General features: G+C 38.4%; 2 protein-coding genes across 4 annotated transcripts in view; one reads left to right on the top strand and one right to left on the bottom strand.

The window, feature by feature from the left end:
* LOC145438019 (complement receptor type 2-like) overlaps positions 1-130 on the top strand; it is a 57,066-nt gene extending 56,936 nt beyond the window's left edge. The window contains exon 24 of the mRNA XM_080315382.1: positions 5-130. Coding sequence (XP_080171508.1) covers positions 5-24 — 20 coding nt within the window. The 3' untranslated portion in view covers positions 25-130. The remainder of the gene's footprint in view (positions 1-4) is intronic.
* LOC145438318 (heparan sulfate glucosamine 3-O-sulfotransferase 6-like) lies at positions 54-27,986 on the bottom strand. 3 transcript variants are annotated; one of them, XM_080315714.1, is made up of 8 exons: positions 27,842-27,986; positions 26,033-26,183; positions 3,236-3,347; positions 2,969-3,163; positions 2,841-2,905; positions 1,649-1,809; positions 1,128-1,302; positions 54-1,065 (listed from the first exon to the last, which is right to left on the bottom strand). In XM_080315714.1, exons 4-8 carry the CDS (start codon positions 3,096-3,098, stop codon positions 469-471), a joined length of 1,128 nt encoding a protein of 375 aa, XP_080171840.1. In that variant the 5' UTR covers positions 3,099-3,163; positions 3,236-3,347; positions 26,033-26,183; positions 27,842-27,986; the 3' UTR covers positions 54-468. The 3 variants fall into 3 exon arrangements, with proteins under 3 accessions (XP_080171840.1, XP_080171841.1, XP_080171842.1); XM_080315715.1 differs by lacking the exon at positions 27,842-27,986 and adding an exon at positions 27,628-27,834; XM_080315716.1 differs by lacking the exon at positions 3,236-3,347.
* Positions 27,987-27,993: the final 7 nt, after the last annotated feature.

Below are 27,993 nucleotides of genomic sequence, written 5' to 3' on the forward strand. Positions count from 1 at the left end.
CTAGGATACCTGTTTTACCGATGATGAGAGGAAGAGCTTCACACAGCACATCGTTTCATTAGGCCGCGGAAAAGATCTTTCGTAATTTCCGTTTTCATTCTCGCAATAAATCATTGTTACATCATAAAAATCATGTCTTTCGACTCTCCACCCGATATCCACAGTGACGATGATATGCAGAGGAATTAAGCATTGTCCAATGTCCAGACTAGACTCGGCAACACTATTATGTTAAAACCGACATTTTCACCGATGTGTTGTTGAACAGCAGACAGCATTCATTCAGATATTCCTATTCGCAAATTCGAAGGTACACGATATCTATTTGGAGCTGTGACCGCGCGTATCTTTCTGTCGCGCGTTTTTCTATCACCATATAGTTGCAGGCCAACGTCAGATTGAACGCAATACCACTTCGGAGACGAGAAGCATTTACGGCGAAACAATCAGTATCACAGCAGCCCCTCCCTAATCCAGTCCCCATGCAAATTCTCTTCCAAGCATTTCGAAAAGCTTCTGATTATAAGGCGCATAAAACTTCTGCAATCTCACTTGCAAGTTTTTCGGAAGCGTGTAAGAACTATTGCTAGCTCTGGTCAATCCTTTTTTCGCAATAGAACACACGAGATTGTCCTGCCACGATGCGCGACGCTCATATTCCGCGCGGAAGTCGTAGTCAGATTGCCACCATGGTCTGATACAAAACAAACCAGTTTGTGGATGGCGGACAAAGTCCGTCGCTCTCAACAGTTTAGGAATGCGAAGAAAGTCTTGCAAGCGTTCCACCACCATCCCGGGATCGTTGAGCAGCTCTTCGCCGTCGGTGATGAAAAATCGTTCCGGAGCAAACACTTTTAACCATCTCTTGATATAATACGCGTATAAACCATGCGCGAAAGTGTAGCTGCGAACGTCTTTTTCCAATTCTGCAAACACAGTTTCGTAGTTCCACAGCAATTCTGAATCTGAACTCCAGTTTCGGAATAATCTCTGAACAGGTGGCATGAAAGCGTCAACGTATTGTTCAAATTTTGCTTCACTGATCTTGTTCTTCTTTCTCTTTTGCTGAAATTCAGAAAACTCATGTCTATGCCGCCACAGTGTCTGTTCTGTTTAGCATTACTAACCCGCATTACGTAATCTGAAAAGGCTCTCTGCACAGGGTTGCATAATATCACCCACAACTTCACCCCCGGCAAATCGCGATCGATGATGTCCGGTAACTCGGCAGGCCGACTGCGAAAATAGGCTGGAGTCTTTTCCGCAACCCACTGGTGTTTGAAGGCCAAAGGCATGCGATTTCTGAACATGGGATATTATTGCCTCAAGTTGGAACTTTTATATATATAATAGTTTAATATATATCAGGTTATCAGTACTTCGGTATAGGATATATTTAGTCTTGTAAATAGCACAGCAAATATGGAATAATAACAAAAACTTATTTGATCAGCAACATAAACCTGCCTGTTGGATAATGTCGAATTCCTTACGTTTCGTGTGCATGGCTATAGCGACTGTGTTGGGGAACATGATGAATCTACGAAGTTGCACTCAAAGTCCAACTAATATCACAAAAACTAGCAAATTGGCGGGTTAAAACATCGTCCCATACAGACAGTCGCTAAAAACGCACACGGTCACAAACCTATAAAAATCCAATCCTTCCTTTCTGTTGCGATCGTAAAAATGAGCTTCCCGGATGGCGGTCTGAATCCACGGGTGCTGTCCAATGAAGTTTTCCAGTGCTCCCGTGCCGCATTTCCGAACTCCGATTCCGACTAAATTTGGTAATCTTCGATAAGGATCCTGCATACATCATAGATATACTTGGAGTATATATACTTGGATTTGGAGTTACTTGATCATACATAAATACGTATTTAATTTGCGCCGAGCAGTGACGTACGTCAGAGAAATTCGATTACGATATTGATGACGTTATATGATATCAAACTTTAAATAGGGAAAGCCACAGAGAGAGGACATCTCGCTTCAGCCTGATATATCACAAATAAGGATATGATAGACGACAGAGCCGTACATTTGCGGCTTTAGGTTTGCTGCTGTTGCTATAGGAGCACTCGCCAATTATACTGATTGTGATAGAAAAATAAAACCATTTAGGCTACTCCTACCTGTCATTAGATATATGTGGATGAGTTTAGACTATCTGGTTAACATTGCGTTGGCACTCAAACGACTCACGCTTTCATGCGTGTAACTATCAGAGGTCTTCGAAGTACTCAGCGTTGATACTCAAGTATAGAAATAGAAGTAACACCGTCAATTTCTACTAAATTACAACTAGAAGTAAAGATTTCCAAGACATGTCCAAACTACGTCAAATGAAACTAGGAAATGAACGGTCTGATAACAGTATTCCAGTGAAAGTATTTTATCGAAAAGGCAAATACTAGCGGAAGTGGCTGCTTTCGAAATTTCAAGATCTATCTTCATGACGAACGCGAAAGGACTAACGACACAGAAATATGCAGTGCATTCCAAAATATATTTAGTTGCCGTGACACTGAGGCTCTGTTAATTGGTTCCTATGATGACACTGTCACCAATAAAGGTGATGCAAACCTATCCCACAACTAATTCGTACTTTTCAATATCCAAATTGTAAGATGTTGGCCTAAGTAGTTCTTCCTAAAAAACTGTTAAAGCGGAATAGAAAGTATAGTCTGAAACATAACCAGTTGCAAGTAAGTAGGCTAGTGCAAGTCGGAGAAACTTGAAAACTCAGAAAAAGTAGACTTACTTCGTTACACCTGTGATACCTAATCAATATACATATATATATCTAATATCTAATATTTACGAATGCTTTTCACCTCTCTTTCATCATGTCGCTTAAACCAATGTAACCGCCTTCGCTCAATATCTCCAACAGTTGAATCTGCGAAATGTGAAACAAACGCAGTCAGCTGTACGCTACCTCCACATCTAAAATAGGTATTACTTATCCACTTTTTAAATTGGGCGGTCTCTCTTTCCTCAATGAAGTACAACTTTTGTTGATATTGGGCAAATACGAAAACAACGAAAATAAATGAAGCGACTGCGCAAGCGGCTTTGGTAGCCTTTCGCATTATCCCGAGTCTGTAGTGTGTAGTATACTTGCCACGTCCCTGTGCTATTGATTGCCGTTTATCATCTGTGCAACAGGAAGTAATACTCCAGGTAGGCAATGCACATTTGCACAATGAACTTTGAGGAGCGTACATACCTATGCACGCATTGGTAGGATCTCAGGTATAACACTTGGACTGAGGGAAGGTTGCCAGCAATGTTCCCTCTAAGCTGCGCACGTGCGAAAAGGCGCAGTGCTGACACGGTCTCTGCGCACAGAAAATCTGAGTTGCGCACAAAAAATCCGAAGTGATGATCTTTTTTTTAGTCGTTACGCAATGTCGTCCAAGGGTCTGCGCAGTAGGCTAAGTTGGTGAGTGTGCGCAGACTCATCAAAAATTAGAGGGAACATTGTCCGCAAGTACACTCGGATACCTGATTGCAGAGAACATGGCAATTTCGTCATTTCAATGAAGCTGTGGAATAAACGTGGATCTACACCACTTTCGGCCATGGACGCAATCTGAACATTTCTAACAATCTGGTACTCCTTTGATATAGTCAGTACATGATTGAGTTATCTATGTCAGTCAAACATATGCAGTGGTGTCAGTAAGCTTTGTAGTTTGTGTAGAAAACGGGATAAATATCCTGTCATAAGAATTCCTATTTGTGCAGTAAAAGTTTAACTGGAACAGAACCATAACATGTTAGGAACATTAGCCGATAAGCTTGCTGTGCAATATCCATTGTATTATTCCTGTCAAATAGCCGTATTCAAAAATAAAGCATATCATGAACACGGAAGTGGTGCACGACAACACTACATTGGGAAAAAGCTCCGTATTCTTGCCACGCCTAATAATGAAAGAATGATAATATGGATTTGGATCTTGACATACTGTGATAATTTATAGTGGTAGTTCGACGAAATTCTACAAATATGTTATACGGAAATCGATTCCCGTTGTTGTGCGAACTGTATGTCTAACTTCGTGTACGGTATGCAAACGTCGATACCAAACAGGGGCGCCCGCCCAAAAAAAACATGGTAGTTTGTACACTCCGGTGGCATTTGAGAAATATAAGAATTTTTCAATAATCTTAATATTCTTGATCAAAATGTGTGGAATTACAACTTCATATCATCGGCGCATTGCGGTAAAGGCAAATATACCGTAAACCTTGAGTATTCCAAGGTAACTCACTTTCTTCAACATTTTTAGCAATATAACCCTAGTCTTGCAGTAAAAATATATTAGCTACTTCTGCTACTGCTGTAAGCTCACTCTCCTCTCTGATCATGGGGCTATTTCGCCGCTCAATAGCAAAGTAAACTATGGTTGATGCAAGCGCATATAATACTTGGATTGGGGTGGTCAAAATCATTCCTGGTGGTGGAAGATTCGCCATGCGTCCCAGCAATATTTGCTGCGAGTGAGTGACACCCTATGGCCGGAAGATTGCCCTGATCGATTCGGAATGCGCCGAAAAGTTGCTTTGATGAGTGGGGCGATTTTTGTACCTAAAACCGAAAGATGTTTATCTAAACAAACTGACTTTTGAACAAATTTTGACATAACGTGTGCAAAGTAGGTATTTACCCACACAATGTTATAATTGTACTACTTATCTTCATTTCTGGTTGGAACTGTCCGTCCTTACGAAGTAGTTTGGCCTGAAAAAACTTTTTTGACTCGAAAAATGACAAAGTTATACATGAAAAAACTTTATTTTAACGAAACCTGGCCCTACGAAGAATTCCAGTAGAATTAATTAAATTTGTTTTAGTACAACGAAAGATACATTCCTTCATTCTTAGGTAGAAATTGTTGGTCTTTACTAAGTAGCTTGCCAAGAATGAGGAAAGAACGTTCAACAGCAGCAGTTGTTGGCTACACTGTTCCCTCTAAGCTGCGCGCGTGCGCGGCCGTGCACTGCTTTTAAAATCGCCGCGCACATAAAAAAAAAAGCAGTACTGCTTTTTTTATTAGTCATTACGCACTGTTGTCCAAGGGACCGCGAAGTGAATTGGTGAGTGCGCGCAGCCTCGTGAGCTATATGTACATTGCTGGTGACACACCGTGTTGCTTCATTCTGACAATAGTGTATACATCATAATTTTTATCATGCGCGTCTTGATATAAGAACTATCCAATGCCCACGATGTCTTGCTTCAGTTAGGATATGGCGGTACGTTGAGCATAACAGTATGTCAACCTATTTGTTTCATTTGAATGTTTATGATTCATAATGAGCAGACAACGGCTGTATACAACGGTAGGCCTATAAAGAAGGCTACAAGGTGTAAAATGTCAAATGATAAGTGCACCGACAGTGCAATCATCTACGATACAAGCGGAATGCAGGTTGCAACAAAATGTTGACTTTGTAAACAATTTTTGACATTTTTTGACATAACGCCACAATTTTGACATGTCAAAAAATCACCCTAATGATGACACATCTTGCTCCGTTCACTGACACCAAGTATCTTCTGGGTAATGCCTGTACCAGGGGCGGGCAACTTCTCCAGTCGGCGGGCCGGATATAGGACAGTTCGGTACTTGGCGGGCCGGATTGATGAATCGATACATTATTCATCAATTCATCCACATATATAAGGAATAAATCGTATTTAATGAATGTATTTTAACGACAGCAATGCCATTTCAAAGCCATTTCTCGCCGATAATGACGAAGACAATTACTGCGTTTCCAATGCACGGCCGATGGGCCCAATGTTCCCTCTAAGCTGCGCACGAGCGCAAATGCGCAGTGATGAAACGGTCTCTGCGCACTGAAAATCTAAGCTGCGCACAAGAAATCCGAAGCGATGTTTTTTTTAGTCGTTGCGCACTGTTGTCCAATGGACCACGCAGGCGAGCAGACTCGTGAAAATTAAGATGGAACATTGCCAGGGCCAAATAATGTTATCACTGAAGTCTGAAACCGATGTACAAGTACGGCCCGTAAAGGTAAATTTTACGCTCCGTGAAGAAATGAGAATTTACAATCACTTGCACCGCACGAAGAGATTTTTTTAGTATGATGTAGTACGCGTGAGCGATACTGATATCATTTCGATAGCGCATTGTAGTAGTGTTATGATCCGTTTTTGTGCCCAGACAATCCCCGCCCCTGAGGCTATTTATGTTCATCGTCCCCGCTAGACTATTGCCGTGTGTATTTATGAGTAACTTTCATTGTTTTGTGAATTTCAATACCGATTTTCCATGTGTATTTAGCAACATGTATTGAATAACTTGCTTCCGAGAAATAAAAAACATTCATTATACGTTAGATGAATAAATTCCGAGACTTTATTATAACTTGCTTTCGAAAAATAAATATAATTCAGATTATACATAAGCAGTGGCGGCTCGTCCTATAGGGCAACTGGGGCATTGCCCCACCTAAAATTCTGTTCAATAACAATTCTTTACCATTTATAGACGCACACCTATCTATATAAACCGAAATCACAGCGAAAATCGTATACTTCTTGTCCTTTCGCTTGTAAATGCCCATATATAGCGAAGTCTATGCGAAAATCGAATTCTCTTCTGTGTTTTCGCTTTGCGAATGCCTAGCCGGGGCTTGCCCCGGTAGCGCTCATAACAAGCTTTCACTGTCTATTCTCTCAAAACCGCGCACAATAAAGAAACGGTGATTTACTCTCTCCTATTCATAAAATTACCGAGCAACCGGGGCACGATAGCTCTGTGCCCTTAAGGTGTGATGTAACAATCGTATCTATAGCTGAACTCTGTTACCGTCATATGCGTTTAGTCGACCTTTGCTGGTATAGGTCGATTTTAATGGGGTTTCACACCATGAAAACTCTTGAAACTTGTTATGTCATGTCGTGATGGTGGTATTTAACACTGCACCAAGTTTCAGGGTTTCTACTTAAAGTTTAGGGTAGTAATTCCGTTTCCGAAGTTGAGAGTGTGCTGATCCGTCATGTATCGCAAACAGATTTTACTCAAAAGCCGGTATTGGTATCCATTGGTTTTGACGGTGTTCAATACTGAGATCGGTTATGACATTTGGCACGGTAAGTCTTAATGTTGGTATCGAACGCTGTACCAAGTTTTAAGTTTGTCACTGAACTGTGTTAGTGGTAATTTCGTTTCCTAATTCGAGTGAGAGCTGACTCGTCATTTATCGCTAACAGATTATACGCAAAGCCGGTATTGGTCTCTATTGATTTTAACGATGCTCCTTACCTAGATCCGTCATAAGCTTTTGCACGGTATGTCTTGATTTTAGTATCGAACGCTGTGCCAAGTCTCAAGGTTGACACTCAATGATTAGGGCAGTAATTTCGTTATCAAGGTCGAGTATGGTAAAGATGTGCTCCGATCTGACACTTTAGCCTACAACACATTGCGGATTTCACGCAAAAGCCGGTGTATCTGCGGTAACGTTAAGTGAGATGATGATATCATTCTCAGTTTGCATTCAAATATTTACTTTGATCGTATAGTCTCCAATGTCAATTTCACCGTGAAATTGTGGCCTTCAAGTCATTTGCGTACAACCCCCCCGTCACTTGATCAGCCTATTCCTCAGTAAATTTTACGCAAAATTCGGTGTTGGTCTGTTCGCATTAATTTTGACAGTGTACCATACCGAAAAGGGCCATGAGGCCACTTCTCGATAATGTCATGTAACAGTGTACCAAGTTTAGGGCTTTCATCCACGTATTTATTCGGTAATATATTTTTCAAAGGCGATTTCGCAGCAGACCTATAAGACAGTAATAAAAACGTATGTGTCGTGTTACAGTCTCCAGTTTCAAGGCCAAAATCTCTTATGCTCAGGCCGTGTTATTTTTGGCATTTCAGGAGCCAGATGCCAAAACTGCCAAAAATAAAAATTTGAAAATGCCAAAAATAAGCAATTTTTGGCATATGCCAAAAATAACACGGCTTGCCAAATAGTGTATTTCGTTCATGGTGTTGTGTTAACAGGACCGCGTTACAAGCGACAAGAGCGTTTGTGAAAGGCAGGTTTCCTAATCTGGGTCCAGCCCACCCATTAGGGGTGAAAGCATGGTGTCCTAAATAGTGTGGGCACAGCGAGATTGAACGGCTGACTGCATTTGGTTTACGTCATACTTTCCATTTGTCCGAAGGCAATTTTACGACCATTTTTGACCGGCTTGTCGAGCGCTAAATTTGATAAAACGGGTATCAATGAGAAGCTGCCGCAGTACTGATTATTAAAATATAAATTATATTCTGCTCATGGAACTGGAACTTCCGAAATCAACCACGATTTTTGCATTGTGATCGAGATGAACATTGTGACGCAACAAACTGTCTGGCTATTTCTGAGCTGCATAGACTCGTTTTTCAAGACAGTCTTGTTGCATCAATGTTCTTAAGCAAGCTAACCTTCACAGGACTCTTCCATGCATGCGAGTTGGTAATATTAAAGCCACCTGAAGTGAAAAAATGTCCTCCGAAAATATATCGGTAGACTGAAGGAGAAATGATAGTCAGGCTACTACATAGAATGTGTTGAGAGACAACACAGGAAACTCCTGGAAAAGGATCAGGAAGAAAATTATTTCCGCGATGAGATCGATGGCACTGGCGAAGTGATCTCTTTTCATGATGCATGGCAGCCGGTGCGGCCCTCTAAAGATTTTGAAGCTCTGAAAACCTTTTGTGGATGACTGGCAACATTCTTTCCCTCAGCGGCTACTGTTGAAGCCGATATTTCCCAGATTCGCTGGGTGAGAAATGAATTTAGGAGAAACTTAGCTGACCTGAGTTTGGAAGCACTGCTACAGTGCAGACGACTTAAGTCTATTCAACAGCTGTGACAATCAGCTGTTGAGCGTGTTTGTTAGGCTTTTCTTTCTTTTTTTTGCTTATTGGCACCGATTCCGATGGATACTGCACATTTTGTGGTTTCGTTTGATATAATTAACCAATGAAATCGTTAGGTTTTTTCTTCTCTTATCGTTTGCTGCACATTTTGTGGTGTCTTTTGACAAACTAGCCCAAATAAAGCGTTTCTGTGACTAATTCGAGGCTGAAACTATCTATTTAAAGGACGATGCCAAAACTGCCAAAAATAAAAATCGAAAAATGCCAAAAATAAGTTCTTTTTGGCAGTTTTGGCATATGCCAAAAATAACACGGCCTGCTTATGCTGTACCGAGACCAAATTTCCGAGGCTGCTATTCTTAGTCCTTTACAATGATGTTTTGGATTCAATAGGACAGGCCCAATCTATGAGATAACAATTGCGTATCTGTCCGAATTCGTTGACCTTTCCAATTAGGCTTAAGCTATGTCTCGAGTTATAGTCATTTCCATTTCTGCAGATAATTAGTCAGGTCTAATGCGAACATGAACCGTGTTGAATCTTTGTTCCGTACGCCGTTTACGCAGTTACCACACTTCAAGTCACAGCTCACCAGCGGACCTCTCGTGGCACATACGTTAAAATCACTGTTGCCGGGAAATTCATGTTACCGTACCATCATTAAGTTACTTGTTTACGTTGGAAAACGCCATTGTGACGTCATCTTGATAAAAAGTCGCTTGAAGCCCTTGCCCCACCACCCGATATTGTCACGAGCCGCCACTGTACATAAGCTTCAAAAACTATGATGTCTATGTCTATATTCGCCAGATATTATTATTATGTGTATTTAGGACTTTGTATTTTCACGGATAATATGAGCAACGCTGAACTAGGTGTGGTTTTATATGATGATATATCAAAATTCTACACATCATCACTGATTACTTAATATAAAATGCGATTTTGAGCGCTGCGACTTGATAATATTAATCCCTGCGCTTCTGATGCATGATTTTTTGTGATAAGGACCTAGGTAACATTCAGAGTCTGCAACGATTGTTTGGATATACATTATAGCAGGGGTCGGCAACCTTGTGCTAGTCGCGGGCCAAATTTTGGGTTTACAACCTTTTGGCGGGCCGGATTTTTTCTTAGTACTATATTTTACGCTAACTTCGGTATATTATCCTACATTGCTGCAATCGCAATCATACCAATCCCAAGACACCATGTATTTACACTTCAACGACACAGAATAATTGTGACAATTGACGCAGCTTTCTTTGTGAAAGGTTTTCAACTTCTGGTAACAAGTCAGATGAAACAAGAATCAGACCCTATTCATAATGGACGTCCGAAATACGTGATCTTAGCTTGCTCTTCGTGAATTTCATTGTTCAAAACTATTGTTCACATGCGTACGTGCTTCCTAAAATCAATGCAATTTCTTTTGCATTGCTGGTCAAGCTGGGATAAAGACCAATTTCAAGAACGCACTCTTTGTCAAAGTCATGCAGCGATATGCTCTTTGTATGAAATTTGTCATTCAATTCAACTGCATCGCATTTCAGAAAAGCCCATTTGAAATTTTCGGGCAATGGTATTGGCGTCCACAGAGTACTGAATAGTCAGAATTCATTTTGTAGACAAGGAATGTCGGAAAAGCGGGTGAATATTCAGTAGTTAAATTTCGTATCACAGTTACAAATGTAGTGTTGGTACTAGGTTTTCTCTCCTCCAGTATAGGAAAGTGTGCATAATTTTCGTTCGTACTGTTGACATTTCCATAGTCACAGATTTGTTTTGAATGCGCCTCAACATCTCATGTATGTAGGCCTAATTGTTTTCCCCCTGAAGTTGCAAGATCAATTTGTTCAGATGTGACGTTAAATGTACCAGGAAAGCAAGATGAGATAATCATTTTCGATTGCAAGATTATGAGTCGGCGATATTTGTATTTTCGAGGAAGGTTGCTATTTCATTTCTCAGTTCATACACTCGTGTAAGCATAGCTGCTCGACTCAATGAGCGAACATATATAGGTCTAGATATAGGCCTACATGACATCGCCATATTGATTCTCTGCTTCTAGTAATATCTGGCGTAACTGATTCAGTTGATGACACAAAAATCATATTAACAGTTTTCACCATTGTGGCCAAAACGCTATTCAGGTTTTTTTGTCTTGGCACACAAAGCCTTCTGGAAAACCAAACTATAGACAGGCTAACTAACATACGGAGGCTAGTTATCTATAATTGAATAGTTTGAGATTCCGTCATTGCGTCTGAGATGCTCCAAGCGCTTCTGAAGCAAAGGAAGAACACCTTTATTGTCACACCCTGTTAGAGTGATTAGCCCTTTAAAAAAGCATTGAACACCTTCGGTTGCGAGATACACCCGATTGATAAGCACTGATCCAGTCTAGTCTATCTCCATCTCCTACTTCAACCACCTTCGTTTTATGGCGTAACAATAGACTAATACGATGTAGGCTACTATTATATCGTAGCAATGCCGCATTTTTTTCATGCAGCCCTGCACTGCAGATAGAAACTCATTATGAAGCAGCGGGCCGTATTCTTGTGATAACTAATTATTATGTCGCGGGCCGGACGATTTCGCTTGGCGGGCCGGAACCGGCCCGCGGGCCGTAGGTTGCCGACCCTTGCATTATAGCAATACCCCACTAAACTAAAGGCAGTTATATTACTCTATTGGACAGAGATAACTCATCCGTCCTTATTTTTAAACTTGATTTTATGTATACAAGTTACGGTCTCTGCAGCCTCCACATTTTACGACTTATTTTCATTAGACGCGGGCAAGCGATTCTCAAGTTCGGAGCTACGGAAACAAATCACTAGCATGTGCGCGTTCCGAATAGTCTTGTATAATTTTGTAAAGTCGTAACAGCTTAGTAGCATATACGCGAATCCCAAGCGAAAATAATCGAACGAACTACAGCCGCAGGCGTGCGATTCGCAGGGCTTTAATTATACAAACACTTCCAATGCCTGTACGCGAACCCCAGCGTTATAACGATTAGGTCTAATTAGCGCGTTCTGAAGCCGTAAATTCAGTCAACATCATTGGGATATCCATGATGTGAAGATGGTGATCGAGTGTGACAATAGCACTCGTCAAGGTTAGACAAACATAACCTTAAACTACTCTTTACTTCACAAAATATAAAGTTATAAAAGTAAGCAAATTTCTATGAAAACCCGTTAAATAGAAGTAAAATTAGCCTAGAAACATAACTAATTACTGAAAAATCGTTACGTAGAAGTGGAGTTAGTCTACGAACATAACCACTTAATTACTTTAGATCTCTACTTGTACTTGTATGCGAGCAAAATTGCGACCGATGCATTATTGACTTTAATACTATGTACTTTAAATTATCCACACCTATGAGTCAAAATGTTGTTAAGTTACTCATGTTTTCAACATAACCTAAACGCAAAGTGGACGAATTTCCATGTTGATCAAATACCACAAACTTTGCTTGCTTTCAGAGTTAGTGACTAAGCTCTTTTAAAGTAGAGTCTTTTAAAGTAAATAGAAACGAAAAAACTAATCGACAAAAATTTACGAAGTTTGGATGCGGCATATTTAGGTTTTTTAAAAATTATTCATACCCACGATTCGAAATATTGTTAACTAACTTATGTTTTCGACATAAGATAAGCGTGTAGTGTACAAAGTTCGATGTTACGCAAATACCACAAACTTTGCTTGCTTTCAGAGCTGACAACTAAATGCAAGACTTTACGCAAAAAACTTATACTTGAGCACAACGAAATGTACAAGTACTTTAACTTTACACGACGTTCTTTGTAAAATGAATACTAATTTTAATAAAAAATAAAAAAGAGCGAAAAACTACATTTTATCCCGGAACGCAACATGAGAAATCGATTCGATAATATCCAACATGCTGGTTCACTTCGAGGGTAATTTGTAAAACTCAAATATGCATGGTAGGACTTCGCAAATTTTCGATTTATTTTTGCTATTTTTATATTTCGTTAGTTCTCCGCCTTCAAATATCATGTTATACAAATATTATGTAAACGGAACAAGTATGAATCTGACTATGTTGTTGCTATTTACAAAATTACCTCCCTCAGTAACCAATTTCGCGTAGACTATGTAATTTTGTAAGGTATATAGAAAACTACTTTTAAACTGTTCCACTTATACCGCGAGTAGCGTTACACTGAATATTAAGTTGCTATTCTGAAAATTTTGTCAAGTTAATAGTTTAAAACTTATACTTCTGCACTACGAAATGTACAAGTACTTTACCTTTACACGACGTTTTTGTAAAATGAATACTAATTGTAATCAAAAATAAAAAAGAGCGAAAAATTACATTTTATCCCGGGACGCAACAAGAAAAATCGTGTGAATTTGTAAACTGCTTATTCATGACATAATAATAATTCTACTTGTACACTTTTTCACATTTTATAACACTTTTAGTCGTACTTAACAGTTTTAGTTTTAAATAAAATTTGGAATATAAACTAATCGAAAAATTCGGTAACCAATTTCGCGTAGGCTATGCATACAAATGAGGAAAGTTACATCAACGCGTGTTAGCTAGTTGTATCGAGTTATCGAATGATTTTTTCCTTACATCAAGACAACTAGAATGTGTAACTACATTAAAAATTGTTCCTAACCCTTTACACTCCAGCGATAAATCGTACAAGCAACAAGTTTCGAGAATCGAGTTTTGAAATAACGTGAAAGTATCACACCACAAACTGCGCTAGCCTTCAAAGTTGATAAGTAAACAAGTACTTGCACTCCATCAGAATACCAAAGTAGCAGAAGTATAGACCTAGAATGCTAACTTTCTTCGTAAATAGCTACTTCTAGCTTAATTTAATGGATTTATCTGAGATCATTGCTTTACTTAATCTCTCCAAAATGTGCATTATACAAGTACGTCACCATCGAATCCCTCTGGCTATAACTATCTGGCAGTATAATTGCGACATATACTCGAGTACTAATTTTGAAGTAGCTTAGGTATCTAAATGAGCTCTGGGACATTGTGATTATGCAGCATACCAAATTTCATCACACATTTCATGATGGAACAACTTTAAAACTAACGCAGTTCTTTAGCAACTTTTGCCTAAATCTGTTTTCGGTAGCGTGTACCTGTACATAGTCAGCTTTAATAACGGAATTACCATGCTAATATGTGACTCCTCACATTGAAACTTGGTACGTAGTTGTAGGACATTGTGATTATGCAGTATACCAAATTTCCTCACGCATTTCCTAATGGAACAATTTTAAAATTAACGCGGCTCGACATCGACTTTTTTGCGTACATCTGTTTTGCGGGAGCGTATAGCACGTACCTATACATAGTCAACTTTAATAACGTAATTACCATGCTTAACATTGAATCCCAACTCTAAACTTGATACGTAGTTGTAGGACATTCTGGCAATGCACCATGCTAAATTTCATCACACATCTAATGATGGAACACCTTTAAAACTAACGCAGTCGAACACCGACTTTTACGCATATCTGTTTTGCGTGAACATAGCATATACCTATACAAAGTCAATTTTAATAGCAGAATTACCGCGTCAAACATTGAATTCCCACCTTGAAAGTTGGTACGCGGTTATAGGAGATTATAACAATGCACCATACCAAATCCCATCACACATTTCATGATGGAACAACTTTAAATTAACGCGGCTCTACATCGACTTTTTTGCGTACATCTGTTTTGCGGGAGCGTATGGCACGTACCCATACATAGCCAACTTTAATAACGGAATTACCATGCTTAACATTGAATCCCAACTCGAAACTTGATACGTAGTTATAGGACATTATCGCAATGCACCATGCTGAATTTCATCACACATCTAATGATGGAACACTTTTGAAACTATCGCAGTCGAATACCGACTTTTACGCATAACTGTTTTTCGTGAACATAGCATATACCCATACATAGTCAATTTTATTAACAGAATTAGCACGCTAAACATTAAATACTCACCTTGAACGTTGGTACGCAGTTGTAGGACATAATAACAATGCACCATACCAAATTTCGTCCGACATTTCATGATGTAACACCTTTGAAACCAACGCATTTCTATACAAACTTTTGGCTAAATCTGTTTTTCCGTAGCGTAGCACGTACCTATGCGTGATCAACTTTAGTGATGGAATTACAGATGTAATTAAGTTTCAACACTTTTACAATGATTCGTCTTGCTTCCTATAACATCCCACTCGATGCCCTCGTTATTAGGCTGTAATTTTAGCCTGAGCTATGTCTTGAAGCCTACGGGACTCTGCAAATTGTTTCGATTTATTCTGTCCGTTTCAATTTAAGATAAGGAAGCCCATTTCACTCAATGTATCGATGCCTACGGTACTCTACAGAATTTTCTGAATAATTCTTCGTATGCTTATTTATCATAAGAAAGATGATTTGACACCTAAAGTACGAAATACTTGTTCGCTTGAGCTAAGCCGCAGCGCTTGGAGTGGAATTTTACGGGGTATGTGGACTCATTTCGTAGGGCTCTATGCCATAGGAGCATACTTTACGCTCCAATTCGATTCCAACACATTCCATATCATTACTAACAGAACCATTGAGTACCAGCCTTAACCTTTTCCGTAGTACTAGATGGCATGTATACAATTTCAGTACGACGGAGACTATCAAAATATCAAAAGAAGCCCTCTATTCTTTTCTGAAATAATCAAGGTTTTATCAGTACGACGGAGACTATCAAAATATCAAAAGAAGCCCTCTATTCTTTTCTGAAATAATCAAGGTTTTATCAGGACTTCCCTTCATATAAACTCCAGAAGAATCACTAATAACCTCTCAAGTTTACTCAATTTACTCTTATTTGACACTCGTGTAACAAATCCCTATTTTCCGCAAGTATGATAGAGGCTATCGCTCGATACTCAACGATTCGTAATTTTGCTGGAATACAAGTACAATTAGGGATTGAAAAGTAACTGATATAGGTGGTTATGTTTGTAGGATATTTACACTTCTACTTACCGGTTTTTCAGGAGAAACTGCCTACTTTTAGGACTTTACATTTTAAAGTAGTTTGAGGTTACGTTTGTATCACCTTGACAAGTGCTATTATCAAAAACTGCTTCTGCTAAACTCTTACACTTTCACTAAACTTCTACACTGAATCTTGTAAAGTAGATAGAAAAGGAAAACTATTAACATGAGGTAAGTGAGAAGCACGCAAATTTCGATGGCATACAAATGCCACAAACTGCGCTAACTTTCAGAGAATATTTAAAATGTAGTAAGCAGGCCGATGGGTATTCGTTGAGTTGTATCAACATAAAAAACATTCCCGCGCGCGGGTCTTAGTATTAGGTGGTATAGGGTTAGGAAGAATTAGGTTAAGGAGCGCGCGCGGGAATGTTTTTTATGCTGATACAACTCAACGAATACCCATCGGCCTGCTTACTACATTTTAAATATTCTCTCCACTATTGTGTATACAAGAATATACTTCTCTTACTAAGCAATTTCTCGTGAATTCCGAAGCACATTGACGTGTGTTAATTTCTGAATTAGGTGATAGTATCATTTTCATGTCTGATAATTTTACTTGTCAATGTGATACAAACGTAAGCTCAAACTACTTTAAAATTTAAAGTCTTACCAAATTTTATCTAAAACTGAAACTGTCAAGTACCGATAAAGTAGTCTAAAACCTAGTCACTTTTTACGTGGAGGGAGAACATAGCGAAGTACTTGTTCATTTTGGAGTACTCAAGTATAGGTTTGGCCTGCTTGCACTATACTTAGAGAAGTGATTAACCATTTACACTGCATCTACTTCTATTTCAGAGTTTTTCGGTTTTTGACCAAACTATACCTTCAATACTTACTTTTTAACTCACTCGGAAATCATTACTTCTTGTACTTTAGTAGGACTTTACTGCTACAATGTACTTTTTTCAGTGGACCAGTGGTCTTGGTGAGTGGTGTCAGTTTCATCTATATCCTACGAAAAGCTACTTGAGTACTTTACGGTTTCGTATCATCGCAAATAATATATTCTAAACATGTTTAGATAGCGAGGAGTTGTAATTATAGGTGAAAGGGACAAATTTTATCTAAAACTGAAACTTTAAGTACCGATAAAGTAGTCTAGAGTATTTTTTATGTTTATTCAGCTCAACGAATATCTTCATATTGGCCTGCTTACTACATTTTAAAGATTTTCTACGCTAGAAAAATCGCTGTAGCATGATAAGTATATTATAATTAATCTTATCAGCGCGGCATAGTACATTCGAGTAAATTCATTTAATTAGCTCATGTTTATGAGATTATTTGGTTTCCGAATTCTATCTAAAACTGAAACTGACGAGTATCGGTAAAAGCAGTATTAAACCGTAGTCACTTATTACGTGGAGGGAGTGGATAGCGAAGTGCATTTTGTAGTACTCAAGTATAGGTTTTATCTGCTTGCACTATACTTAATCAAGTGATTAACTATCTACACTGCATCTACTTCTATTTCAGAGTATTCGGTTTTCAGGTAAACTATACCTGCAATACTTACTTTTTACCTCACCGGAAATCATCACTTCTTGTACTTTACTAGAAATTTACTGCTACTAAATGTTGAAATGTACTGTTTTCAGCGGTCTTGATGAGTGGTGCTAGTTTCATCTATATCGTACGACGCATTTTCGCGCTGCAGAATGACTTATCGCAATAAAAATAACAAAAATACTTCGAGAATTTGCGAACTCTCACTGCGCAATATTTGAGTTTTACGAAGTACCCTTCAAAGTGAGCCTACATCTTGGATATTATCCAAAACCACATCAAATTTCGCTTCGAACGAGGTATCCTTTAAAATAAGGTAGAAGTAGTCATTTCCGAGTCAGTAAAACGTTAGTACTCTAGGTTTATTTCTGTTTAATACTCTAGCTATCATGAAGTTGATGTACTCCAATATCATAGCGACTTGAGAGTATTTGGTGCATGTAGGCAAAAACATACTTGGGTATTCTCAAGAAATACGAGTACTATACTTAACAACTCTGAAAGTTAGCGCAGTTTGTGGCATTTGTATGCCATCGAAATTTGCGTGCTTCTCACTTACCTTATGTTAATAGTTTTCCTTTTCTATCTACTTTACAAGATTCAGTGTAGAAGTTTAGTGAAAGTGTAAGAGTTTAGCAAAAGCAGTTTTTGATAATAGCACTTGTCAAGGTGATACAAACGTAACCTCAAACTACTTTAAAATATAAAGTCCTAAAAGTAGGTAGTTTCTCCTGAAAAACCGGTAAGTAGAAGTGTAAATATCCTACAAACATAACCACCTATATCAGTGACTTTTCAATCCCTAATTGTACTTGTATTCCAGCAAAATTACGAATCGTTGAGTATCGAGCGATAGCCTCTATCATACTTGCGGAAAATAGGGATTTGTTACACGAGTATCAAATAAGAGTAAATTGAGTAAACTTGAGAGGTTATTAGTGATTCTGCTGGAGTTTATATGGAGGGAAGTCCTGAGAAAACCTTGATTATTTCAGAAAGGAATAGACGGCTTCTTTTAATATTTTGATAGTCTCCGTCGTACTGTCGGATGTCATGAAATTGTATATATGCCATCTAGGACTACGGAAAATGTTAAGGCTGGTACTCAATGGTTCTGTTAGTAATGATATGGAATGTGTTGGAATCGAATTAAAGCGTAAAGTATGCTCCTATGGCATAGAGCCCTACGAAATGAGTCCACATACCCCGTAAAATTCCACTCCAAGCGCTGCGGCTTAGCTCAAGCGAACAAGTATTTCGTACTTTAGGTGTCAAATCATCTTTCTTATGATAAATAAGCATAAGAAGAATTATTCAGAAAATTCTGTAGAGTACCGTAGGCATCGATACATCGAGTGAAATGGGCTTCCTTATCTTAAATTGAAACATACAGAATAAATCGAAACAATTTGCAGAGTCCCGTAGGCTTCAAGACATAGCTCAGCTAAGATTACAGCCTAATAACGAGGGCATCGAGTGGGGTGTTATAGGAAGCAAGACGAATCATTGTAAAAGTGTTGAAACTTAATTACATCTGTAATTCCATCACTAAAGTTGATCACGCATAGGTACGTGCTACGCTACGGAAAAACAGATTTAGCCAAAAGTTTGTATAGAAATGCGTTGGTTTCAAAGGTGTTACATCATGAAATGTCTGACGAAATTTGGTATGGTGCATTGTTATTATGTCCTACAACTGCGTACCAACGTTCAAGGTGAGTATTTCATGTTTAGCATGCTAATTCTGTTAATAAAATTGACTATGTATAGGTACGTGCTATACGCTCCCGCAAAACAGATGTACGCAAAAAAGTCGATGTAGAGCCGCGTTAATTTTAAAGATGTTCCATTAGGAAATGCGTGAGGAAATTTGGTATGCTGCATAATCACAATGTCCTACAACTACGTACCAAGTTTCAAGGTGAGGAGTCACATATTAGCATGGTAATTCCGTTATTAAAGCTGACTATGTACAGGTACACGCTACCGACACAGATTTAGGCAAAAGTTGCTAAAGAACTGCGTTAGTTTTAAATTTGTTCCATCATGAAATGTGTGATGAAATTTGGTATGCTGCATAATCACAATGTCCCAGAGCTCATATAGATACCTAAGCTACTTCAAAATTAGTACTCGAGTATATGTCGCAATTATACTGCCAGATAGTTATAGCCAGAGGGATTCGATGGTGACGTACTTGTATAATGCACATTTTGGAGAGATTAAGTAAAGCAATGATCTCAGATAAATCCATTAAATTAAGCTAGAAGTAGCTATTTACGAAGAAAGTTAGCATTCTAGGTCTATACTTCTGCTACTTTGGTATTCTGATGGAGTGCAAGTACTTGTTTACTTATCAACTTTGAAGGCTAGCGCAGTTTGTGGTGTGATACTTTCACGTTATTTAAAAACTCGATTCTCGAAACTTGTTGCTTGTACGATTTATCGCTGGTGTGTAAAGGGTTAGGAACGATTTTAATTGTAGTTACACATTCTAGTTGTTTTGATGTAAGGAAAAAATCATTCGATAACTCGATACAACTAGTTACCACGCGTTGATGTAACTTTCCTCATTTGTATGCATAGCCTACGCGAAATTGGTTACCGAATTTTTCGATTAGTTTATATTCCGAATTTTATTTAAAACTGAAACTGTTAAGTACGAATAAAAGTGTCAGAAAATGTGAAAAAGTGTACAAGTAGAATTATTATTATGTCATGAATAAGCAGTTTACAAATTCACACAATTTTTCATGTTGCGTTCCCAGATAAAATGTAATTTTTCGCTCTTTTTTTATTTTTTATTACAATTAGTATTCATTTTACAAAAACGTCGTGTAAAGGTAAAGTACTTTTACATCTCGTAGTGCAGAAGTATAAGTTTTAAACTATTAACTTGACAAAATTTTCAGAATAGCAACTTAATATTCAGTGTAACGCTACTCGCGGTATAAGTGGAACAGTTTAAAAGTAGTTTTCTATATACCTTACAAAATTACATAGTCTACGCGAAATTGGTTACTGAGGGAGGTAATTTTGTAAATAGCAACAACATAGTCAGATTCATACTTGTTCCATTTACATAATATTTGTATAACATGACATTTGAAGGCGGAGAACTAACGAAATATAAAAATAGCAAAAATAAATCGAAAATTTGCGAAGTCCTACCATGCATATTTGAGTTTTACAAATTACCCTCGAAGTGAACCAGCATGTTGGATATTATCGAATCGATTTCTCATGTTGCGTTCCGGGATAAAATGTAGTTTTTCGCTCTTTTTTATTTTTTAATAAAATTAGTATTCATTTTACAAAGAACGTCGTGTAAAGTTAAAGTACTTGTACATTTCGTTGTGCTCAAGTATAAGTTTTTTGCGTAAAGTCTGTCTTGCATTTAGTTGTCAGCTCTGAAAGCAAGCAAAGTTTGTGGTATTTGCGTAACATCGAAATTTGTACACTACACGCTTATCTTATGTCGAAAACATAAGTTAGTTAACAATATTTCGAATCGTGGGTATGAATAATTTTAAAAAAACCTAAATATGCCGCATCCAAACTTCGTAAATTTTTTCGATTAGTTTTTTCGTTTCTATTTACTTTAAAAGACTCTACTTTAAAAGAGCTTAGTCACTAACTCTGAAAGCAAGCAAAGTTTGTGGTATTTGATCAACATGGAAATTCGTCCACTTTGCGTTTAGGTTATGTTGAAAACATGAGTAACTTAACAACATTTCGACTCATAGGTGTGGATAATTTAAAGTACATAGTATTAAAGTCAATAATGCATCGGTCGCAATTTTGCTCGCATACAAGTACAAGTAGAGATTTCAAAGTAATTAAGTGGTTATGTTCGTAGACTAACTCCACTTCTACGTAACGATTTTTCAGTAATTAGTTATGTTTCTAGGCTAATTTTACTTCTATTTATGGGTTTTCATAGAAATTTGCTTACTTTTATAACTTTATATTTTGTGAAGTAGAGAGTAGTTTAAGGTTATGTTTGTCTAACCTTGACGAGTGCTATTGTCACACTCGATCACCATCTTTACATCATGGCTATCCCAATGATGTTGACTGAATTTACGGCTTCAGAACGCGCTAATTAGACCTAATCGTTATAACGCTGGGGTTCGCGTACAGGCATTGGAAGTGTTTGTATAATTAAAGCCCTGCGAATCGCACGCCTGCGGCTATAGTTCGTTCGATTATTTTCGCTTGGGATTCGCGTATATGCTACTAAGCTGTTACGACTTTACAAAATTATACAAGACTATTCGGAGCGCGCACATGCTAGTGATTTGTTTCCGTAGCTCCGAACTTGAGAATCGCTTGCCCGCGTCTAATGAAAATAAGTCGTAAAATGTGGAGGCTGCAGAGACCGTAACTTGTATACATAAAATCAAGTTTAAAAATAAGGACGGATGAGTTATCTCTGTCCAATAGAGTAATGTAACTGCCTATAGTTTAGTGGGGTATTGCTATAATGTATATCCAAACAATCGTTGCAGACTCTGAATGTTACCTAGGTCCTTATCACAAAAAATCATGCATCAGAAGCGTAGGGATTAATATTATCAAGTCGCAGCGCTCAAAATCGCATTTTATATTAAGTAATTAGTGATGATGTGTAGAATTTTGATATATCATCATATAAAACCACACCTAGTTCAGCGTTGCTCATATTATCCGTGAAAATACAAAGTCCTAAATACACATAATAATAATATCTGGCGAATATAGACTTGCATATACATCATACTTTTTGGTTATCATGACAATAACTGGTTCCCGTTATCGAAGTGTTATTGCAGATATAAATACGCACTTAAATCAATTGAATTAAAATTCACATTTTTCGATTAGTTTTTTCGTTTCTATCTACTTTAAAAGACTCATTCAGACCTCAAACCTACGTTAACACTTGTTCATTGTGACTTGAGTCCAACACCAAAAAGCTCTACTTTACAAAATTTTCGGAGTACCGATTTTTTGGGTAAATTCTGTTATGCGCTTAGTTACTAACTCTGAAAGCAAGCAAAGTTTGTGGTATTTGATCAACATTGAAATTCTAGCACTTTGCGATGATAATTTAAAATACAGAGTATTACCGTCATTAATGTATCGGTTGCAATTCCGCTTGAATACAAGTACAAGTAGAGATTCCAAAATAAGTAAGTGGTTATGTTCGTATACTAGCCTCACTTCTACGTAACGATTTTAAAACCGCGCTTAGTTCAACGTTGCTGAGTTTTATCTGAGAGCTCATGTTATCCGGGAAAATACAAAGTCCAAATACACATAATAATATTATCTGGCGAATATAGCCTTGCATAAACATCATCGTTTTCGAAGCTTATGTATAATCTGAATTATATTTATTTTTCGAAAGCAAGTTATAATAAAGTCTCGGAATTTATTAATCTAACGTATAATGAATGTTTTTTATTTCTTGGAAGCAAGTTATTCAATACATGTTGCTAAAGTTACTCATAAATACACACGGCAATAGTCTAGCGGGGACGATGAACATAAATAGCCTCAGGGGCGGGGATTGTCGGGGCACAAAAATGGTTCATAACACTACTCATTGTTTCCTGGGAATGGCGAAATAACATGGTTTAACAAAGTTATAAATAACAATGGGCTAAGCTCAAAGTTAAACTGCGAGAAAGTAATGAATAGTCTTCTCCGCGTGGCATGAACATTGCTTAAGATTTACTCAGTACCGTAACTGTCGCACCCCTAACCCCCAATTGGAGGGGCCGAGCTCAAAGGGGGCCCAAAATTATTTCGCGAATTAAACTAAATCATGGTGTATTTTTTTGGAATTTTTCGATGAATTCTTTCTCACGCTTCGCGTGATTTAATATTTTCAGATGTCCAAATGATTGGTTACCCTTTCCCAACAAAAAAATGCGCATGATTTATAGAAATGGACAGTTGGGCGTCGGCCATTACCGCACCATTACGCGCCAAGACATATGAAGTTAAAGGCCATGTAACATGCGACTCCAAGAAGTGCGCCAAAACGATCAGCAGCGAGAAAACCTTGGGCGAAAAAGACTGCCCTTGTGCTGACCGAAAACTTCGATATATATACATAAATGTTTAATTGTCCATGTCCGTGGGCGCATGAATGGCTGGCGCCGAATGTTTCTGTCCTGGCTATCCGAGTCCCACAACACGACAAATGCCATATCAAGATAACATTATTTTCCAGTAAAGAAATATCAATTTGAAATCGTGTACGTCTTTTACTTTGGTACGTTTGGGTGATTTCAATATCTTTTGACATATCAGATAGGGGTTCACGAAATAGCATCATGTAACGAAGTCATTATACCAACGGATACGCCCGAAGACGTTTTATTATTATTTAGAGGGCCTATCTATTCCCAGACCCTCACGCGATTAGCTCTGCCGGTAAATCTGATTATGTGAGCAGGGAGAGGATAAAAATTGATAGCAATATATATGCAAATTCCCGATAATATTGCCCGATGCAATCATGAATTATAAAAAATCTCCGCGCGTTTAGGGACACAACCACTAAGCGGGCACCCAATATAGATGATAAGTACAGGAAAAAGTCCATAGCTCGAGGGGGTCTGGGGGGTGAAGCCCCCCAGTAATTAGTTTATCACCCTATTAGGGGTGGATGCGCACTGTTGTCCAAGGGCCTGCGCAGTGAGTGGACGTGTTTGCGCAAACTCTTGCAAAATTAAAGGGAACATTGGTTGCCAGTAAATTGGGACTGCAATATGATGACGTATTATTCCTTAAGGTAAGATTGGAGGCGGGGATATCACAAAGATTACTACTATTTTTACGGCGCTTGTGACGCATAGTGCTGTGGTGAAACCCCACAGAACTGTCACAAGCATAGAGGTGGTCAGTAACGAAGTACTTCTACTTTTTTGAAGTACTCAAGTAGTTTTCCTCTACTTCTGGTACTTACTCAAGTAGATCTGATTTTCTCTACTTCTACTTCTACTTCGTTATATTTTGTGATCTACTTACTTACTTTTCGCTATTTTCAGTTTGTCAAGTAGAAGTAGTTTAATCCCCCAATAAGAAAAATAGCCTGAGGAAGTTTTGGGCTGTTTTCACGGAGTACCAACATTTAATATTCACAAAAGTCAAGTAGAGTCAAGAAATTTTGTTGCGCTTCGCGCACAGTAGTTATGGAGTGACAAATATGTTTTCACGAAATTATCAGGGAATATAATTTAGGTACGGGATTGCTAATGGTTCCGCTCACACCGCATTGTCACCCATAACAAATATTTCATCACAGTAAATATGGCCCACCATAAAGTTTGAAACTACCGTTTCGCAATAGCAATTACCTATCCTATCGTTATCTAGCAGCCCATGACGTGTCCTGCTAATCTGGAAAATCCTGCTTTTTGGAAGGTTACCCATGTTTTAGCAGTTCCCGTTTGAAGCTTTATGGACAAAAGACATGAAATATATTTTCCGCTTTTTAGAAGTGGTATTTGTATTTTACTTTCAATTCCGAGTATGATACTCGAAGTATCACACTTTGAGATCTAGTTACTTTCAATTCTTATGTAATATGTAAGCAGTCCATACATGTTTAAGCATAAAAGCAACTGTGGTAACGCCTGTATTTTCCGAAGATAAAGCTACACTAAATATAAATTTTACGATCCGCAATACACGGCTAGTAACGTATAGGCCTACTAATCGCGAAAAGTGTTGAAACCGAATCCGATACAACTTCTCCGTATTGCTCTTCGCCTAAACTATGAACCTTATAATATGGGGTAGGGCGCCATGCCATGATACTCACTAAAACGAGGTCTTCTAGCAAACAAAGGTTAAGTATCGCATTTTCATGTCACTACTACAATTTGCATCCCATGATGCGAAAGAATGCTAATTATGGTGGGACTCAACCGCGCAACCCATTGGTGTTGTAGCCGCGGATTATACCACTGCGCTATCTCGCCACTCCACTTCCTGGAATGCATCAATACGAATCAAGCTCTCTGCACCTTCCATATAGCTCGATTTGCAGCTTTTGGCAGTCCATGCGAACGAATTAAGACTGTTTTCAAAACTACTAACTTACTTGAATAGATTTAAAATCCGTCAATTCTACTTCTAGTTCTACTTGAGTAGCTTTCTTGACTACTTTGACCATCTCTGGTCCCAAGCGTTTACGGGGAGAGGTTTACTGCGGTTCCTCCAGACCCCTAAAAAAAAATTACTATTTGCTCTAGCGTGGGCTCGTCGGCGTGTTTCTGCTCGCGATCATGCTATTAAAATTTAACCCAGCACAAGCTACCCTAACATCTTACCGTAACACTAACCACAAGGCTAGCCGTTACACAAGTCTAACCCCTTATCCCCCTTATCTTAACCGATATCGCCATACCTTAATCCTGACTTTAACCTTGACTGCTGCGCCCGATGGTCAAACCCTATAACCCTAATCTTAATTGTGGGCGTGACACATTACTTCTCTACATTGTTGGTCTTGCTTACCCCTTGGTTCAATAGTTAAGCCAGAATCCCCTTTAAAAACACTGCCTCATGACGACGATAGTAAATGTTCATCTTTCCCGCTCGGACGCCAGTGGAGTTGACTGAAGATCTTCCCCGTTTGCTCAACTGCGGTAGCCGCTGCTTTAGAGCTCTATAATACACATATCCTGCACATGTGACGCATCAGCAAATTCTACCTTAATAGTTTGACCCCCCTTCCCCCTAGAGCGGAGTTCCGCCATCACACAAGCTCTAACGTGCAACGAATCTGCATCTTAGTAACATTGCCCTTGCGCAGGACGTCTTGCAATACCCATACGCCTTATTAATTTACGTCCGTCAAGGTCTAGAGGAGGGCCGCGGAAGATTTTCAAATCGGAAACTGGGTAGCGACCATAAAGGCTTTGTGCACCGATAATATAAGAGAATTCTCTAATTAAGGAATCTCATCCGGTTTCCAGAAATATTAATTCAGATTCCTACAACAATATGAATGTAATGAATGATAGAGTAGAATCTGATTTACTAGCTCGAATTCGTGTGTCAAGCACCAAAAGCGTGGCATATCCTAATTGAGCCCCGTAACTTAGAGGATGTCTGTAAAATCATCATCCAACTCTTTGGACATTTGTTTGAATAATCATAATAACAATCAGCACTTCAGATATTTTTTCCGCTCAAGATAAACAAGACATCCTACGAGGTAAATGAAATAGGAGGGTATCGAAACGACCAAGTGCAATCCCTCTAGCATCCCCATAGGGTAGTGGTTCGCAACATTTTTGTCTTCGCGAACCCCGTTTTGGACTGTCACGGACCCCCTCGAATAAGTTTTAGTTAAAATTTAGCATCGTGCAACCGCCATCTGTTCTGTGCAAAGACTAGTTAGTAACAATCAGCAATAAGGACTTTTCTTTAATATAATATCATACAATTTATGTAGAAATTTGATATGCTTTTATTATCTCGAAGCGAATTCTGCAACTGCATTTTTTGAGATACGTGACCATGTCTTGAAAATTTACGCCTTCGATTTGATATGAACAAGTGCCAAAAATCAATTTTCACAAAGATAGGTGGTGGCGAATGTAATAGTATCGCATAACGTTTCCGACTACGCCTTTGGGTATATTATCGCAACAAATAGCACCAAAATTGAGAAACAGATTTCAATGAACATATAACGTCCAGCAGTGTTATTTCTATCTAGCAACTCATCCTAAAGTTATTATGAAATTGTGGTTATGTATATCACAGGAGAACATGGATTTTTGCAATCATTTCGAAGATTGACCTTACTTCTCCAACTTATTTATTTTATCGACTATTCCCAACAAAACAACGATTGGCAATTTAGCAATTAAAATGAGTTGCACGGTAGAATATTACATCTCAGACGGCAATTCTGTTGACGTGGGTCATGGAGTTATACAAGTAATGAAGCGAAACTGCCTCGTAATTTTCCTAATAAAAAAAAATACAAATTAGGTTATCAACCATTTTGTTACTTTAGAGGTTTCGTGGATCCCCTAGAAATGCTTCGCGGACACCCGCTCGTAAACCACTGCATAGGGTATAGGCCTACTTGTACGTACCTTTCACTACACGCGGTGTCAAGAAGAATCCGCGAAGATCGCGAACTGAATGATGCAAACCTGAATAGGCCTACTAAGCTTTCAAAACTATCGCTAATCCACCTCAACCCCATTCTGAATCCAAATCTTGCCTATGACTACGGTGATACGCAATGCGAGTTCATGATATCATCATTGAAATAAATATCAATTTCACGATCTCGAAACATGTTACCTTTCCGCTGTTCTTGTTATAACGTTCAGATCCTGACCATGCTAAAGGAAAAAACACCCTGCTATTCAATGGACGGATTCGAAGATCATTGTTAAGTTCATTCAAAACCGATCCCTCATATGCAAAAATATAGTGCCTGAAATTAAAAATTT

Source organism: Botryllus schlosseri, chromosome 4 (assembly GCF_051294905.1).
Source record: "Botryllus schlosseri isolate E-star chromosome 4, Bs_hap1, whole genome shotgun sequence".
In the NCBI taxonomy this organism is placed as follows: domain Eukaryota; kingdom Metazoa; phylum Chordata; class Ascidiacea; order Stolidobranchia; family Styelidae; genus Botryllus; species Botryllus schlosseri.

Bases quoted from the DNA above. Each gene is read 5' to 3' on its own strand.
- LOC145438318 (XM_080315716.1), bottom strand. From the start codon at position 3,098: ATGCGAAAGGCTACCAAAGCCGCTTGCGCAGTCGCTTCATTTATTTTC. The intron at 2,906-2,968 runs GTAATACCTATT...CACATTTCGCAG, and splicing joins CCAATTTAAAAAGTGGATAA to ATTCAACTGTTGGAGATATT. The intron at 1,303-1,648 runs GTTTGTGACCGT...TCCCATGTTCAG, and splicing joins GAAGGATTGGATTTTTATAG to AAATCGCATGCCTTTGGCCT.